This window comes from Lucilia sericata, unplaced genomic scaffold (genome assembly GCF_015586225.1).
Source record: "Lucilia sericata isolate MDLA Ls3-8-SP2 unplaced genomic scaffold, ASM1558622v1 Contig000627F_arrow, whole genome shotgun sequence".
Lineage (NCBI taxonomy): Eukaryota > Metazoa > Arthropoda > Insecta > Diptera > Calliphoridae > Lucilia > Lucilia sericata.
The window spans coordinates 228,351-245,618 of NW_023994633.1; the positions used below are offsets into that span (position 1 = coordinate 228,351).

At 30.4% G+C, this 17,268-nt stretch overlaps 4 protein-coding genes across 5 annotated transcripts; 3 read left to right on the forward strand and 1 right to left on the reverse strand.

The window, feature by feature from the left end:
- Nucleotides 1-1,899: 1,899 nt before the first annotated feature.
- LOC119606839 (E3 ubiquitin-protein ligase RHA2B) lies at nt 1,900-2,547 on the forward strand. Its single transcript, XM_037960483.1, has 2 exons — nt 1,900-2,158; nt 2,221-2,547. Exons 1-2 carry the CDS (start codon nt 2,043-2,045, stop codon nt 2,372-2,374), a joined length of 270 nt encoding a protein of 89 aa, XP_037816411.1. The 5' UTR covers nt 1,900-2,042; the 3' UTR covers nt 2,375-2,547.
- Nucleotides 2,548-3,006: 459 nt separating this feature from the next.
- Nucleotides 3,007-4,503, reverse strand: LOC119606838 (chitobiosyldiphosphodolichol beta-mannosyltransferase-like). Its single transcript, XM_037960482.1, has 3 exons — nt 3,941-4,503; nt 3,604-3,884; nt 3,007-3,535 (listed from the first exon to the last, which is right to left on the reverse strand). The coding sequence occupies exons 1-3, from the start codon at nt 4,501-4,503 to the stop codon at nt 3,027-3,029; spliced, it is 1,353 nt and encodes a 450-aa protein (XP_037816410.1). The 3' UTR covers nt 3,007-3,026.
- Nucleotides 4,504-8,709: 4,206 nt separating this feature from the next.
- Nucleotides 8,710-10,029, forward strand: LOC119606844. Of its 2 annotated transcripts, XM_037960489.1 has the most exons (4): nt 8,710-8,862; nt 8,934-9,220; nt 9,285-9,588; nt 9,652-10,029. In XM_037960489.1, exons 2-4 carry the CDS (start codon nt 9,025-9,027, stop codon nt 9,986-9,988), a joined length of 837 nt encoding a protein of 278 aa, XP_037816417.1. In that variant the 5' UTR covers nt 8,710-8,862; nt 8,934-9,024; the 3' UTR covers nt 9,989-10,029. The 2 variants fall into 2 exon arrangements, with proteins under 2 accessions (XP_037816417.1, XP_037816418.1); XM_037960490.1 differs by having other exon boundaries at nt 8,710-9,220.
- Nucleotides 10,030-14,441: 4,412 nt separating this feature from the next.
- Nucleotides 14,442-16,751, forward strand: LOC119606843 (arfaptin-2). Its single transcript, XM_037960488.1, has 5 exons — nt 14,442-14,985; nt 15,044-15,539; nt 15,804-15,969; nt 16,122-16,229; nt 16,286-16,751. Exons 1-5 carry the CDS (start codon nt 14,823-14,825, stop codon nt 16,328-16,330), a joined length of 978 nt encoding a protein of 325 aa, XP_037816416.1. The 5' UTR covers nt 14,442-14,822; the 3' UTR covers nt 16,331-16,751.
- The last annotated feature ends 517 nt before the right edge of the window (nt 16,752-17,268 follow it).

Genomic DNA, 17,268 nt, shown 5'->3' on the forward strand with positions numbered 1-17,268 from the left:
AAAATCGTTTTTTAATTGATTACTAATCTTTGTTTATAAACAGAATATTGCATATTTTTGCAAATTCGCATTCTTTTTAGAATTTTTTTGATTGATTGAGAGCAAGCTAAAAATTACCCTCTCTCATAAAGTAAGCGGCAGGGTTAGTAAATAGAATTTTCAAATTGTACAAAACAGCATTAACAATTGTACTTTTTTGATTCCATTTGTACCAAATCATTTTTTTTTTTTGGAAATTATGAAGATACAGTTCATCTGTATCTATGGGCTAGATTAGTCATTAGACTAGTAAATAAATAAGTCCATTTTGTCACCAGATTGGTTCATAGACTAATAGGGAGTCTATAGACTCCCTATGGACTACACAATAGAGTAGTTTATAAACTAGACAATAGACTACTCTATAGACTAGACAAAATACCAGTCTATAGATTATAATGTTATATGTTAGTCCAAAGGCAAATATATAGAGATGTCTATAAACTAGATAATAGAATAGCCTATAGACTATACTCTAAATACTAGATAATAGGATAGTCGGTAAATAACGCAAAGGCCACTTCATATACTAGTCCCTAGACTAATTTATAGACCAGACCATAGAAAACCAAAGTATTGTAAAATGTACTTTAAAAGTCTATTCAAAATAGCACTAAAAATACCCTTAAAATTATTTAAAATCGGATAAAATAAGTCCTAAATAAATAATAATTGTGGAAAATTATTACTCTGCTTATCTGGTTGTAATTTCTTTCAGGTTTCTAAACAATATGAGAGAATACAAACAAGAATTTTATTTTTCCTCTTCAGAATTTATCGAAGGACTTCCTACCTTTGAACTTTATGTCAGAAGTACAATTTTACAGACAAACTTTTGATTTTGTGTGTGAGAAAAAGAGAACGAATATCAACCATCTCTCTCCCAAACATAAAATCAAAAGTTTCCCAAAAAAAGTTTGCCTGTGTGAACCGGCACTATGTACATGCGTTTTTTGAGTTATAACACTCTAGAAGTAAATGCGCAATAATAAAATCGTATCTGTCAATATAGAACGTTAACGTTTTAAAGTAACCTTCTCTTCTTCTAGCTATATATTCAGCCGTACGATAGGGTTCTATAGTTGAAACGAAAAGTCGACTTTTCGACTTTTTGCATTTAGTTAAAAGTCGACTTTTCGACCTTTCGACTTTTTCCATTTTATGAAAAGTCGATTTTTTGACTTTTCGACCTTTTTCATTTATTTAAAAGTCGACTTTTAGACTTTTCGACTTTTAGTATTTTATAAATGGTCGACTTTTCGACTTTTTTCGACTTTTCGACTTTTTCCGACTTTTTTCGACTTTTCGACTTTTTCCGACTTTTTTCGACTTTTTTCGACTTTTCGACTTTTCGACTTTTTCCGACTTTTTTTCAACTTTTCGACTTTTCGATTTTTACGACTTTTTGACTATTTTCGACTTATTTCGACTTTTTTTCGACTTTTTTCGACTATTTTTTACTTTTTTCGAGTTTTTCCGACTATTTTAGAGTTTTTGACCTCTTTTCCACTTTTTTAAAATATTCGACTATTTTCGACTTTTCGACTTTTTTCGACTTTTCGACTTTTTCCGACTTTTCGACTTTTTTCGACTTTTTTCGACTTTCTTCGACTTTTTTCGAGTTATCGACTTTTTTCGACTTTTCGACTTTTTTCGACTTTTCGACTTTTTTCGACTTTCCGACTTTTCGACTTTTTTCGACTTTTATTTACAAAGTCGACTTTTCGACTTTTTTCATAGACGATAGTCGAGTTATCGACTTTTTTGGAACAAAATAGTCGACTTCGACTTTTCGACTTTTTTCGACAAAAAGTCGATTGTTCGATTATTCGAAAGTCGATTTATAGAACCCTACCGTACGATTGACTAAGAAATGCCAACTAGTTTTTAGTAACATCTGTTTATTGTTATGTGTACATTTTGTTAACAAAAAGAAAATTTTGTTTATAAAATTACGTTTTAATATTTTTTAACATACAAGAAAACAAACTGTTATATTCAGGATGGCTATGTGGCATGTAATGATGGGCATGGGAATAGGATTACTAGCTACCATTATAACAGTTATTGTTAGTCAACGACGAGCAATACCACACAAATCTAACACGAATTACTTTTCGTAAGTTGGGAAATCTACACTTCATTTTTGAATATTATAATATTGAATTCTTTAAATTGTAGTCCACCAGGAGAACAATGTACCATTTGCCTTGCTAATATGGAAAATGATGAAATGGTTTATCTAAATTGCGGACACGCATTTCATGAACACTGCTTAAAAGACCTGAGGCGATATGGAGATAACAAGTGCCCGACATGTCGCCAAAAAATATGAAATGGAGCAATATACATACATATATGCATATCAAATATTTTTGTTTGATATACATATGTACATACAAGTAGATATAGGTAGATGTCCCTAGATTTTTTATGTATATCGGTTAAACGTTAAGGGCCAATCTTTAGGTGAAAGATTAGCGATTAAATTAAAATTAATCCTCGAAAGTTGTCTTTGAGTACTCAATTAGTTAATTTTGTTTGCAAGTTTAAGGGCCCAATGGAGGTGGTTTAAACTTAAGCATGAAATGCAAAAGTGTAAACAGCCGATGCAAAAAAAATTAATACAATTTTTATAAATATAAACATTAAAATGTTCTATTTTTTGATTAGTATAAATTATGCACACGCAAAATATATTTTTTGGTTTTAAATTTAAGTTTTCATTAATTTTCATATTAAATTTACAATTGTCTTCTTTTTATAAAACATACATTGTTTTGATTACAAACAGTGAAGTGACATTTTCTGTTGTTTTGTATGACAACACTGCGGAGTTTAATCTTGTACTCAAAAATATTAAAGGGGATTAACATCAGATTAAATTTATGATCAGATTAAATAATCTGATTATTATTTGGCATTTGATTGCCAACTCAAAAACCCGCTATAAAACAAAGAAAAGTGTTAAAGAAAATAATTTTATTTCATACAAATGAATCAAATATTGGCAATGCATTGGACATCCAATTTTCATGCCATCTCAGGCACTGGAATGTTTCGAAGTTTTTTCGAAATAATTCTTTTGATTCCAGCAGGCTTGAATTATTAGGAAAGTTTTCAAACCAAAATATTAGTTGTCGAGCGAGTTCCTGGTGACTTTCAAAGATAAAACCATTTTGGCCCGGATGTACCAACTCATCAAGGCATTTAAAATTGTATGCGCATACTGGTAGACCACAACCAAACATGTCTACAATTTTCATGGGCAAATCCAATCCGCTTGAACTCCAATGTAAGCAAACGCCTAAATCTGCAGCACCTAATATTAAGGGATAATCCTGTGTTTCAAGCCAAGGAGTAATTATAGCAACTTTAGCGTAATTTAAGTTGTCTATCTGTTTCTGATATTCCACCTTTTGGGGTCCTTTCCCCGTTATAATGCACAGTAAAAAGGGAAATTTCTCCGGATAAGCTGAAGCCTCTTTTTCATAAACTGTATGTACGATAAATACATGTCGACACAATTACAAGATATGTATATAATTTCCACTTTTATATTACCATGCAATGCATTTAATAGTATGCCAAAATCTTCATCTGGTGTCCAACTAGTGGATGAAACTAATATGGCCATTCTCTGTGGTTTGTAAAGAACTATGCCATTACTTAGTTTTTGGGTTAATGCTGTTGATTCTAATACACCGGACTCTTTTAGATCATCATAACACTTCGGCAGAAATTGTGGATAATCCTTAGAAAGTTTCATAAATAAATCGTGTTTTGCAACCAAATCAATTGGGTGGAACTGGGATGGAGGTCTATCATACAGCACAGTTATATTTCTAAAAAAAAAATATTATATTGTCTTATTATAATAAAGTCTACAAGCAATTCAGACCTAATACCCCAGTTGTCATTTAAATCATCCTTCATAGCCTTTGTGACGCAAAAATTGGCGTCAGCTTTACTCCCAAACCACTTCTCAATCCATTTTGCTATACGACAAATTCTACTTTTCTCCCCATCTCGTATACCAAGCCCCAATATTGTATATGTGTAATTATGCCAATCTATAATTAACCGAGTACGTGTTAATACACAATACAAATAACTTACAACTAAAGTTGGTATTCCTGGAGGATTTTGCACAAGCAGGAAATTTGGCCTTCTTATCGCGACTAAAGCAACCATTAGGCTTAAAGTCTGCCAAATTGTTTTAAAAATTAATTTTAATATGGGAGTTAGATTAGTCACCGGAACTGGTGTCAGTTCATGTATTTTGCATTGTGGTTCAGCTGTTGATAATTCCTCTAATGGTTTTGTTTCCGTATATCCTACGAAATCTACATTGTAATTTTTCTCTAATAAGCTAACTGCATGGTATTGCATCCGAGGACTTCGGCCAATATCACCCAAGACAATAATACAAGCACTACGTCTAAATATTTGCACTTTTTCCATTATTCCTCTGAAACAAAATTACTAAATAGGTACCAGAGCCCTGCGCCGACAAATATTAACGGCGGCGGCGACTGACACTAAATATGTCGGCGGCGGCTTAAAATCGACTGTAAGCCGGCTAAGTTTTCAACTACGTTTAGTTTTTAATTTTTCAACGATTTTAAATAAAAACGGAATCCGAGAGATCAGAAAATCAGTGTGACCATTTTGGCATTTTTGCAGCTAGATTTAGCATTTTTTATTTTGATTTAGCTGTAAAATTTTAATTTAGCATTTGGCATTTTATTTAGCATTTTTATAAAATATTTTTAGCATTTTTAGCTTTTTTTGCAATTTTAGTATATAAACAAAAGACAAATTTTTGCAAAAAAGATTTATATTGGAAATAGGTTTAACCGGAAAAAATCAGAATTAAATGTCTACCCCAACACAAGCAACAAGAAATATGAGAAATGTAATAATTTACACTGTAATTCAAAATAATGCAAAAAGATTCATAAAGATAAATAACTTAAAATTACGCCAATACAAGTGAATACTTTACTTTCATACATTCTCATATATATTTTTCCGAAAAAATCTTGGAAGTATGAGTTATAAACCTGACATCTATTCACCGAGATTTAAAATTATTTCAACGGAATTTTCAATATTTTTGTGACATGAAAACCATTTTTAAAGTGTTTTGAGGAAGACAAATAAAATTGTTTATATAAAAAAGTTAGATATATTATACTTTTCCTTCCGAAAACACATATAGGTTTTATACCATGAGCAACTAGTGTAATTAATAGAGTTTTAATGTAATTTTTGCATTCAGAAATATTTTAAAGTTAGAGACATTACATATTGCGAAATTTACAAAAATTTTGAAAAAATTTTTAGCATTTCCGTTTATCTTAATACCACGGAACTTAATTTTTTACCCTACTCCACTATACTACGTTTGAGTTTACTAATCGTTTAAGAATCATTTTCTGAATCGATTAAGCCATGTAAGTCTGACCGTCTGGTAGAGGTTGAAATTATCAAAACAATAAGCACGTATGCTTTTTGATCCAATGACAAAACCTTTTAAAAATGGTTAAAGTCCGTCCTTTATTTTACCTAGCCCCGGCAGAATATACTTTCTTACTTGTTATAAATTACAATGAATTTCAGTTGCAAATTAATATGAATTGTTCATAAAAACATTCATAACAAAATTTTACCATTTTTTTGGCATTTTAAAATTAATTTAGCATTTTTTCTAGCATTATTTTGGATGGGATTTAGCCGCAACATTTTTTGAGACCTGGTCACACTGCAGAAAATAGGATTTTGGAAGCAAATATATTGTTTATAACAACAAAACAGAGCAAACTCAAAAGTTGTATGAGAAATTATGCAGGGATGAATAAAAAATTCTTAAAAATTAAAAACAAATCCTTTCTCCAAGTTCTCAATATAAAACATCTTGCAGAAAATCAGTTTCTAAAAAATTTTGCATTAAGAAAATGATCAATAACGTAAAAACAAAGATATTTTATTTGTTTATTTACTAGCTATATCCAGTGTGCTGTGCTACCCTAAAAGCAATATAAATAAGAAACCTACTTAACAATTTTGATGATTCTAACTACAATGGTTTTCCAGATATACAATTTGTTACATATGGGAGATTCCACGTTTAATTTAATCTATGAAAAATTTGAATAATCTAATAGTTTCCAGGTATACAAAATTTTGTATTTAATTCATATGGGAAGTGCCAAGCCCCCCATTGAAAGACCGCCCTTTATTCTCTAAATGTTCTTCAGTAAAATTTAAAGATTCTAGCTGTAATAGTTTCTCAGATATACGAATTTGTCTATTTAATTCATATGGGAGCTCCAAGCCCCCCAGATGAAAGTCCGCCCTTTTTTCTCCAAAATGTTCAGATGAATATTAAAGTTGTTCGTGCAAAATTTGAAGAATTTAGTTATATTAGTTTCCCAGATAAACGAATTTTTGTATTTAATTCATATGGGAGGTTCCGCTCCCCTCATTGGTAGTCCCCCAATTTATTACCCAAAATGTTTACATGGATGTTAAAGTTCTTCCAGAACATCATTTAAAGGGATCACAAAGATATTGAAAAATATTCCAAAAGTTTCACTTTGAAAACATTATTAGAATGTATGAAAACTCGCAACTCTAAAGGCAGACTAATCCTATTTTAGCGGTAATTTATGATTAAAATAAGTAAGATTAAAATAAGGCAGAATTGACATCAACTGCACTTCCCATTTGAAATACACATGTCCGATACCCTAACCCTTTACGGTATGACATACCAGCAATGTAAAAAGGTGTAGCTCCGTTGACGTCAACGAAGCTGGTTTGAAGTCAAAGCAGCGACTTGAATTAGGCGCGAAAACACGAAAATATCTGAGGCGAAGCATATACATCGAACGTTGAGCAAAGTTCTACACCGGTCAAATTACAATGAGCGGCTTATTATGAGATAAAAGAAAACTTGCTTCAATGAAAACAAATTAATTTTATATTGTAAAATGCCATAAATTTAGCGAAAGTTTTCTGTAAATTGTACAAAATATGGCGAAATTTTCAAGCCGTATTAAGCTGAAAGATTTTCGGCGGCGGCGGCTTTGACATTTTGTTCGGCGGCTAGGCTTAGTCGGCTTAAGCCGAATCGGCGCAAGTCTCTGATAGGTACTAAAAAAATTAGATGTAAGACAGTGCCTTGCGCCGACAAAAATTAACGGTGGCAGCGGTTGACACTAATCATTTTAACGGCAGCTAAAAATCGGCTTAAGCCGCAAAGTTTTCAGCTGGGATTTAAAAATTTGCATCGTCCATATATGGGCAATTTCGTGTCAAGTGATCATACTTCTAAAATCGATGTCTTTCGATCTCGCATTCCACTAAATAAAGGAAATGGTAAGCTTTCTTTTGAGCAAAAAAAAAAACAACAACAAAACTATCCATTTTGAAAAATTAAGCGACATGGCCACACATCAAATTTGTTGACTTACCGTTTCAGTCAAACAATTTGATGTGTTGCCAAGGCGCTTTAAGTGTCAAATATTGAAGAAAAAAATTGCATCTTGAGCTAAAATTTTTTGACAGATATCCCACTCGCACCCCATAATGGTACTATAAAGCCCTTAAAGGGAATTGTATAAGCTTTCTTCTGAGCCAAAAAAGAGCCCATTAAAAAAGTTTAATTAAATTTTTTTTGATACAATGAAGAAATAGCTATCTGAACTCCTTTGGACAATTTTTGCTAGGACCAATAAATTGTTTCTAAAAACATACGGAGAAGAGATGGACATTGATAAATTGACAAAAAAATAAAACAATTTTTTGTCAATCCGCCACCCAAAAGCAGGCAAAAATGCAAGAGGATATTATAGCCTTTAAATTATGTAGCCAAAATTTACAAAATTATAGAGTTAAAAAAAAAATAATTAAAAAATCTATATAACACCATTTTTGCATTCCACAGCAATTTGTGTATTGTTTTCATCAAAAATTCCTTAAAGTCGATGGATAAAGAAAGGAATAAGATTTTAAATGAATTGTATAATAAATACCTAGTTCTTAGTATTTAATATTGTGATAATAATGGATAGAAAATAACACAAAATTCGGTATTTTTTTAAATTATAATTAAACGAAATTTTTAATAATTTCGATTTGGACTCGACTTGTTGCAGTTTCTAAGATATGCGACTTTTAATATTTATTTTGTATGTCGTCACCTAAAACGCAAACGGCTCTAACATTTTTACAATTTTACAGGAGAATCAAAAAACTATTTTAATTGAAAGGGCCTTTTGTTTTTTTGTCAATTAAATCGCTAATTTTAGTCGGAGGAGTCCATTTTGTGGACATTTGTTTTGATGCAATACATTAGAATCAGCAATAAAATCGATTTTGAATTTTTGGTTAGTTAATGCCGTTTGCGTTTCAGTGACGATGTGGGCTTTAAAATTAAAAAAAAAATTATAGCCTATAGTTACTTCTACAAAATTAACTTTCGATTACATTTAAATTAAAAATTGAATTGAAAATTGCAATGAACTATTTTTTCGAAAAATGGTCAGGAATTAAATATATTCTGGTGTTGTGTACGGGGCCCATAATATGGGCGCCTTTACAGTCGATATTAAGACGCCGCTGACATTTTTAGTGTCAGCCGCCGCCGCTGTTAATATTTATTGGCACAGGGCCCTGGGTGTATGTATAAATAAACAAATCCCAAACAATAGTTATTGAAAAATATCTTTTTAACAATCGAAATAATGTATTTGTAATTACCTTTGCTTCAACAAAAAATAAACTAAAAGTAGATGTAACAATTTGCGCATTTTGGTTGGTCACACTAATTTTTATAATTTCATAAAATACAAATCTAAATTCGTTTATTGTTAATAACAATTTAGTTCTTCACAAGCAACACAAAAAGAAAATATTTTGTTAAATACAAAATTAAGTGGGAATAAATAGCTTATTGTCACCCATAAAATTGGAACTATGGCGGTACCAGTCAAACGCAAACGTGGACGACCACGTCTGGATGAGCCCAGAGAAATTAAAGATTTTGACAACAACCTCATATTAGAATTTAAGAAGTGTCCTGCTTTTTATGACAGGCAACATCCCCAACATCGCAATCGAGAATACACGGACCGCGTTTGGCATCGTATTGCCCAACAACTGAATGTATCTAGTTAGTATATTCAAATAGAACATTAATAGTGCTATCATTCTTTACAAATATACCTATTTATTAGCAAATCTAGTGAAGACTCGAATGCTGCAGCTTCGAAATCGCTTTAACCTGGAAAAACGTCGCGTGGAAGCTATGAAGGAGCAGCAACCTCAAAATTCGGTAACCTCACAATGGTCTCTTTATGATAGATTATCTTTTCTCAGTGATTATGTAAAAACTCGTCGTCCATATTCTTTGCCAATAAACATTAATACAAAAGCCAATTCTACGGCTTCATCTAGTGATGCTGACGAAGAAGATGACATTGAGGAGGATGAAGGAGCTAAAACACAGGAGAGCGCTATAAATTCTAATCAGATATTAACGTAACATTGTTTTATAATGTACTTCCATATAAAGTATTAAAGTATTACTTTATATTTCCTTAGAAATGGTAATATTTTCCCCAATGATAAACAAAATGCTGACCAGTATTCTACTAATCAAAATCATTTGGCTACTGGAAGAGCAACACCACAACTAGTTCAGCGCAGCGTTCTTCATCCGATGGAGGCAAACAATGGTGTAGGAAACAAGTATAAAGCATTTGGACAGTTTCTGGCTTCATCGCTTATAGAGATGAGTGAAATTCAGGCGTTAGGTTTGGTTGAAAAATTTACCATGGAACTTGTGAAATACCTGAAGGCGGAGGGGAAAAAAAATTTAACTAATACATCTGAAAGAAATACTGGAGTCGATGATGAAAACAGTTTAACGATTTATTAATATACATGGTTGAAATAAAAAAGTTTAAAGTAATGATACTACTTATTTTTGGAGCTACTTTTAGCGGTATTCCACATACATAGTATGTATATCTTCACATAAAATACAAAAGGGCATAACAACCAAAAATATTAAAATATACTTTTTGATTGGAAAAAGCCTGCATCAAAATACATGTTACACATTTTTAGAATTCTATTGTCAAATACATCGACTTTATTCACATGAAATTCAAAAGGACGTAACAACATTTTATCCATTTCCACAAGCCAGAAAGTTCTAAAATGCAAGACAATAGATAGTGTCTGACGAAACACTTTTATTCCAATATGTTATTAATGTTAGAATATAATACGTGTAAGAAAATTTAATTTTTATAACGACAATAGCAATCATTTTTTTTAGTTTTTTTTTGTCTCCTGTAAAATTTTTAAGTATTATCGAAAACACCGACTTTATTAATATGAAATTAATAATTTACACCCGCAAGAAATTCAATAAAACCAATCGTATTTATTGATGTTAGGATATAATATACATATGTATGTAAGAAAATATCATGTTTATTATTTTATTTGTGGCCTCCGGTAGGTTAGTGGTTAGTGTTCTAGTCTGGTAGACCGGAGGTGGTGGGTTCGATTCCCACCTGAGGCACTGGTTAATGAGCGCACAACAGGCCCGATAGAGGCCTAAGTGTATTTCTTCGGATTTGATGTATATTCATCCTCCTTTCAAACTAACTAACTAACTAACTATTATTTTATTTAGTTTCTTGTCACTCCTGTAGAAATTTGAAAAGTGTAGTTACGCCCTTTTGGATTTTTGGTGTGCATAAAAGATCATGTCTTAAGCCGCAGCTAGAAACATAGTCCGTAGTATGAATATATAATGCGCTAATATCATGCTATAGTTGGCTATGCATTTGATTTTAATGATTTAGTTTTGTTTGCTTGATTTTTACTCAACTAGACGACCCACTCAGAGGTTAATGAACATAGCCACTTCCTCAACATATTTTAACCATAAGAGCATAATTTTGAAAACCGGATAGGTTTCGAACGATAGGGGCTAGGGGGCTCTTCGCCTATTATGTTGTAGGATTGGTTCATATTTGACTCTCATACAGAAAATCAGTTTAAAGTCAATAAATCGTCAAAAATAAAGTATGATAAAAATCTACAAAAATGGTTTGTTTTCGAAATAAATCACAATCATTATTAATCATAAATAACCGTCTGCTCATAATTGTCATATTTCAAAAATTAAAATTGTTAGTCTTTTCATTAATATAAATAAAATGTATGCACAATTTTGCAAACTTGACGTGGTTTCAAAAAACTTTAAATGATGCCACATATTGTATATTTTGTTTAAGAAAAAAACTGTAAAATTTAAAAAAATAACAGAAAAGGGATTTTTTTGTAACCGGTTCAGCTAACCGGATATTTTCTTGAAAACTGTCCAGCTCACGAACGGACAACACTAAACCCAAAATATTTTGGGTAAAATCATATTACATAATAGCGAATAAAGACGTAACCGACAACTTGCAATTACGAAATTCATATGTAAATAGAAAATGAATGAAATGTACATATCGTCATATGAAATCCAAAAAGCCCTAAGTTACATTGAACAAATTTTTCAGGAGAAACAAAAAACCGTCTAAAATGATAAATACACCAAAAATGTTCAACATTTTCTCAAGTTAAGCTTATTTCTTATTGACAAATTATTATTTGAAGAAAAATTTGCGGTTTCTGTTTTACTTACGGAGATATGAAACTTACGCCCTTGAGAATTTTTTTCTGAAACCCAAAAGTTTTAACATTTTCAACAAAATTTAAATCGGTTTTTGTTGGTCAAATAGGCCGAAACATGGAAGGCATAAATAAGGCTTCTTTGTTTTCATAAGGATTTTAGGAAATTGGAATTTTTCTTTGAAAAAATTCTAAAACTGATAAAATAATCTTTAAATTACAAGGATGCGCTAAAAGTGCCATTTTTGTTTCATTTGATGCCAACTTATAACATTTCACAGTTTCGAAGTTAAAAATTCAAAAGAATTTTAAAATTTTCATGAATTTTAAGGTAATTTTAGAACATAACCTTTTAGAATTTCTTTGATAGGGACTTTGATTTTAATTGTAGGAGTGTAAAATTTAGCAGGAACATGTATTTTGATACGGTGCATCATAATCAATCAAAAAGTCGATTTTGATTTTTTTTGTAACTTAGGGCTTTTTGGATTTCATATGACGATATACATATGTATATATTAATGAATATGTACATTAGGCTTCACGCAATATTTTTGAAATTGTGATATCATACCTTTTATGACAGTTTTTGGAACAGCGCTAATATTGGCGTAATTATTTTGTTAAAATTTCAACTCCTTCATCTGCATATCTGCCGCCAAAATACATATTTTGGGCGACATTTTTTTTATAGCCCGAAAACTGCTGTACATATTTCAAATCTTTAGTATACTTTAGTATACTATTCTACAGGAAAATTTAAGATATATACACTTAATTTGACATAATTTAGATGCACTATAAATGTATAAGAGCAAAAGAAAAAATGCAATTTAAAAAAAAAATTTAAAACCTGATTTTATCATTCGTAAATATAATTTTCAATGCCCTTAAAAAAATCCGAATTTAATAAAACTCCATCCAATTAATGTTCCATATATAACTTGTATAATGACAAATTTTGGGCCTTATAACTTTCGTGGTTTTCGAAATATAGCGTTGTAAAGTTTAAAATCTGAAAATTTAAAGTCTTATCACACCTAAAGGGTTAATGATAAAATTTTTGTTTTTGCACCATTTGCCTCAGCAAAAAGCATACTTTGATTATGCATAAAGAAAAAAATTTTTTGAAATATTTTTTGAAAAAAGTGCATCTTTGGATAATACTAAATGCACTTTTGGAGCATTATAAAAGTGTGAAATTAAGCTCATTCTTAATGATTTTTCCTATAAAATCAATTATTAAAGCATGATTTCCTATAAATTCTACAGTTTCTGCTCTGTAAAAAATGTCGCTCAAAATCAGTGGTTTCCGCCTCAGATATGCAGAGGAAGGAGTTGGAATTTTGAAAAAAATTACTACAGCATAGTAATTACTGATGCAAAAACCTTCTAAAAAGTTGTGATATCACAAAAACGGGAAACATTTTATTTTTTGAAACGAAGCCTAATGTACATATATGTACACACATATGTACGTCTTTTTCATTTTCTTGTAAAGTTGAAACTATTGCATCTATAGCCAAGAAATCTTCAGAGATGATGCTAATAGATCTAAATTATCGATTTCTATAAAAAACCGAAAATTATCAAAATCAACAATAAAGTCGATTTTATTTTTAGGTGATGTAGAAAATGTATGAATATTGAATAATGTATGAATATTGGAATAAAGAAATTAAACATTGCATTATTTAGCACTATAATTAGGGTTTGACCAACTTGGGTTTTAAATAAAAAAGCGCGCATTTTCAAATTATTCCCTTAATTATTATATATACATATATATTATATAGTTATAAAAAGCTACTACAACAATAATTATAACACATTTTTAGAGAAAGTGTTAAACATATAATAAAAAATAATATAAAAAATAATAAAAATAAAATAATAATAGTTGTGTTTTGTTGCTATCAATGAGTGTTAACGCTTAAAGTTAGCAACAAAACGAACATTACCTGACTTGGCATCACTCCACAGAAGAAATCTGCTAAATCTTGAAATTATTTACATTTTCTTAAAAAAGGTTTTTTATTTGATATTTTTTTTTATTTAAATTTTATTTTAAAATATTTTTTTATTGTTTGACATAAACACATTAATATTTGTATTTTTATTTTTGAATTGGTAGCACTTTTATCGACGTTAAAATTAACTTGTATAATTTTACACGTTAACTCCTAACGTTTATAAATTTTAAATTTATTTCATATAAATTTAAAATTTATAAACCTTTGTGCCTTTGAACGTTAGCAACAAAACACAACTAATAATAAACAATAAAAAAATTTAATGATATAATATTAAATTGCCTAAATGGTTATATTCCTTTTATATTAGCAATGAATACAAGTTGAAAGAGAAAATTCGAGCGGTAATTACAAATGCACCAATCGAAGATCATGGTCAATAACATATTTTTCAAGCTTTCGCCTAAAACCGAGCGGCGAAATATATATATATATATATATATATATATACATACATGTATATATCTTTAAATATTGGGTATTTTTAAAATTTAATCTTGCTATCCCGCTTTTTAATCCTGAGTTCCGCTTTTATCCCAAACCCTCCTGGTCACGTTAGCTACGCATAATTTTCAATATTTTATTAAACTAAAACCTTAAACGGCTTACAACCGATTTTAAGCCGCCGACGAAATTTTTAGTGTCAGCCGCCATTATTTGTCCGCGCAGGTCTTTGCTGTCATCACTGAAAATTTTTTCATTATTAGGCGTCATAAAAAGGAATCTTTTATTAACATTTTTATAAAATTTTACGGCAAATTATAACAAATGGATTGTTTTATATAAACATTTAAAAGTATAAAGTTTTCAGAGAAGAAAGTGTATAATTTTTATATTGGTATACAATAAGTGCAATATATTTAGCTGGAAACAGAATATCCACATCACGAAATCGATTTTTGTTTATTTTCTTGTAAGAACAAAAATCCAACTAGCAGTAGAAAATTTATTTTTTTTCAATTGCCGTGAGCTACATATATCTATGCAAAACGCTTTGTAGAAATTTATGTTCATAAATTTTCAATATTAAAGTTAATAAATATGGCTCATTCAGTGCATGTTGAACGTAGTATACATGAAATGTTAAAAGATACACCGTCCATGAATGAAAGTGATAACGCTGTTCATACAGGAACAGAGGCCTCCAGTAGCTGTACACCTTTTAAATCACCACCTACTACTTTACCGCTCAGAAATCATTCAGGTATGTTTTCTAAGAAATTCTTTAAAATTAAAATAATTCAAATTACTCAATATTTTAGCACCAACAACTCCTATGTCACCTAGAAGTCCACAAATTGGTTTAGATACTAGTCTACTTAAAACTGGAGCATCAAAAATTGATAGTATAAAGAACTGGAGTATATCGACTTACAAATGCACTCGCCAGATCATGCTTGAAAAGTTAGGAAAATCTCAACGTACTGTGGACTCGGAATTGGAAGCCCACATTGAGCAACTACGTGAGACACAACGTAAATATTTATCAATTTTGCGTTTAGCACGGGCTTTTAGCTCGCATTTTCATCATGTTGTGGTTACTCAGCATGCTCTAGCTGACGCATTTGCCGATTTGGCACAAAAAAATCCTGAACTACAAAAAGAATTTAGTTGTAATTCGGAAACCCAACGATCTCTAACAAAAAATGGTGAACTCTTGTTGAATGCGTTAAACTTCTTTATATCATCTGTCAATACACTCTGCAATAAAACCATCGATGATACTCTATTAACAATTAGACAATATGAGACCGCCAGGTACATAATCATTACTTTTAAATATTTTTATTTTGTTAAAACATTACTTTGTTTGAAACATTAATTTTATGATTTTCTTATGTTGTTGATATAGATTTTTATTTTATTATCCTTGGTAGTTTTTTATTTATGTTTTTGACAAACTCTTGAACAAAATTAAAAATTATGGTATTTTTATTTGCAAATAAGATGGCTACATCAAGAAACTCGAAATTTAATTGACAACATACGGTATTTCATATAAAATTAATGTATACATTGTAGAGTTGAATTTGATGCATATCGTATGGATTTGGAAAATGCCAAACCAGAACTGCCTCAATCACCAATCGCAGAGGATGTACAAAAACAATATTCGCAACACAAAGAACTTTATGAAAAACTAAGGGCTGACGTGGCAATAAAAATGCAGTTCTTAGATGAAAACCGAGTAAGTATTATGGCCTGTTCCTCTAACCAGAAACAATTTTGTCGCTTTCAATATAAAATAAGAGTGAATATGTTTGTTCGCATTTAGAGGAACAGATCCTTAGTTTTATTAATTTAATATAACAAGTGTTTAACACATCATGATATTCCTAGATTAAAGTAATGCATAAACAATTAGTATTACTACACAATGCAATAGCTGCTTACTTTTCTGGCAATGCCACGGCTTTAGAAACAACATTGAAACAATTTAATATAAAGGTAATTATTTTACAATATTATATCATAAATTTTACAAATATTTTTTTTACTTTCAGCTAAAATCTCCTAATTCTGTAACAGGGTCTTGGCTGGAACAGTAGTAGTCCTGTTATGACTTGCATCACTATAAATATTCCTTAAACAAAACCAAACAAAGTATTTTTCTCTTGTCCACTTATATATTCTTATGGTTATTTAACTAAAAAAACAAAAATAAATCATATGTATATGTATTTAACAATACAAAGGGATGTTTTATAATATGATGAATCGCTCTTCTTTATTTGCTATTTTTTTGTTTTAATTTTAATGAGTTTTTTTATAAGCTTGTCATTCGAAAATATAATTTTATATTTTTATTGTTGATTCTAATGTATTCCAGTAGTAATCCTGTTATGTACTTGCATCACTATAAATATTCCTTAAACAAAACCAAAGTATTTTTCTCTTGTCCACTTATATATTCTTATGGTTATTTAACTAAAAAAAAAAAATAAATCATATGTATATGTATTAACATTACAATTTTATTGTTGATTCTAATGTATTCCATCAAAACAAATGTTCACGCATTCGCTACCATAATCGGTTCAGGTAATTAGGATCAAATGAGCACATAACGAACAAGGGCAAAAGGCTTCGTCTTGATGACTTCATATCTCTCCCACGATTAAGACAAAGTGATATCCATATTCTACGACATCTTGTTATATCAATCAATAACATCTTACAATGTATTTCAGATGGACACGGTATTACATTTACTAATTTCGAAAGATTACTCGGTCTTTTTTTCGTTTTTTTTTTTTACTTAAGTGGCAGAGATTATTTAAGCAATAACGCTAAGGTATCCCACGTTGTTTTAAGGAAATCCTCCAAGTCGACCTACATATACCTTCATATAGGAAGCAGGGAACCTTCAAACAGTAACTAAATCTTGAGTTTTCGGTGGTACTCCAAAGTTGAAGAGTTTTAATGAACTCCACCTGGGTAAAAACGCTTCTAGTATTAAATGGTCCCAACTAGTGTATAAACTGTT

What these genes read in the sequence shown, in the direction of transcription:
- LOC119606839 (XM_037960483.1), top strand. Translation starts at nt 2,043, where the DNA reads ATGGCTATGTGGCATGTAATGATGGGCATGGGAATAGGATTACTAGCT. An exon ending in TCTAACACGAATTACTTTTC is followed by an intron (nt 2,159 to 2,220) that starts GTAAGTTGGGAA and finishes TTTAAATTGTAG; the next exon opens with TCCACCAGGAGAACAATGTA.
- LOC119606838 (XM_037960482.1), bottom strand. Translation starts at nt 4,503, where the DNA reads ATGGAAAAAGTGCAAATATTTAGACGTAGTGCTTGTATTATTGTCTTG. An exon ending in AATGACAACTGGGGTATTAG is followed by an intron (nt 3,885 to 3,940) that starts GTCTGAATTGCT and finishes TTTTTTTTTTAG; the next exon opens with AAATATAACTGTGCTGTATG. An exon ending in ACTATTAAATGCATTGCATG is followed by an intron (nt 3,536 to 3,603) that starts GTAATATAAAAG and finishes TCGTACATACAG; the next exon opens with TTTATGAAAAAGAGGCTTCA.
- LOC119606844 (XM_037960490.1), top strand. Translation starts at nt 9,025, where the DNA reads ATGGCGGTACCAGTCAAACGCAAACGTGGACGACCACGTCTGGATGAG. An exon ending in CCAACAACTGAATGTATCTA is followed by an intron (nt 9,221 to 9,284) that starts GTTAGTATATTC and finishes CCTATTTATTAG; the next exon opens with CAAATCTAGTGAAGACTCGA. An exon ending in AATTCTAATCAGATATTAAC is followed by an intron (nt 9,589 to 9,651) that starts GTAACATTGTTT and finishes ATATTTCCTTAG; the next exon opens with AAATGGTAATATTTTCCCCA.
- LOC119606843 (XM_037960488.1), top strand. Translation starts at nt 14,823, where the DNA reads ATGGCTCATTCAGTGCATGTTGAACGTAGTATACATGAAATGTTAAAA. An exon ending in AGTTCTTAGATGAAAACCGA is followed by an intron (nt 15,970 to 16,121) that starts GTAAGTATTATG and finishes TGATATTCCTAG; the next exon opens with ATTAAAGTAATGCATAAACA. An exon ending in TGAAACAATTTAATATAAAG is followed by an intron (nt 16,230 to 16,285) that starts GTAATTATTTTA and finishes TTTTACTTTCAG; the next exon opens with CTAAAATCTCCTAATTCTGT.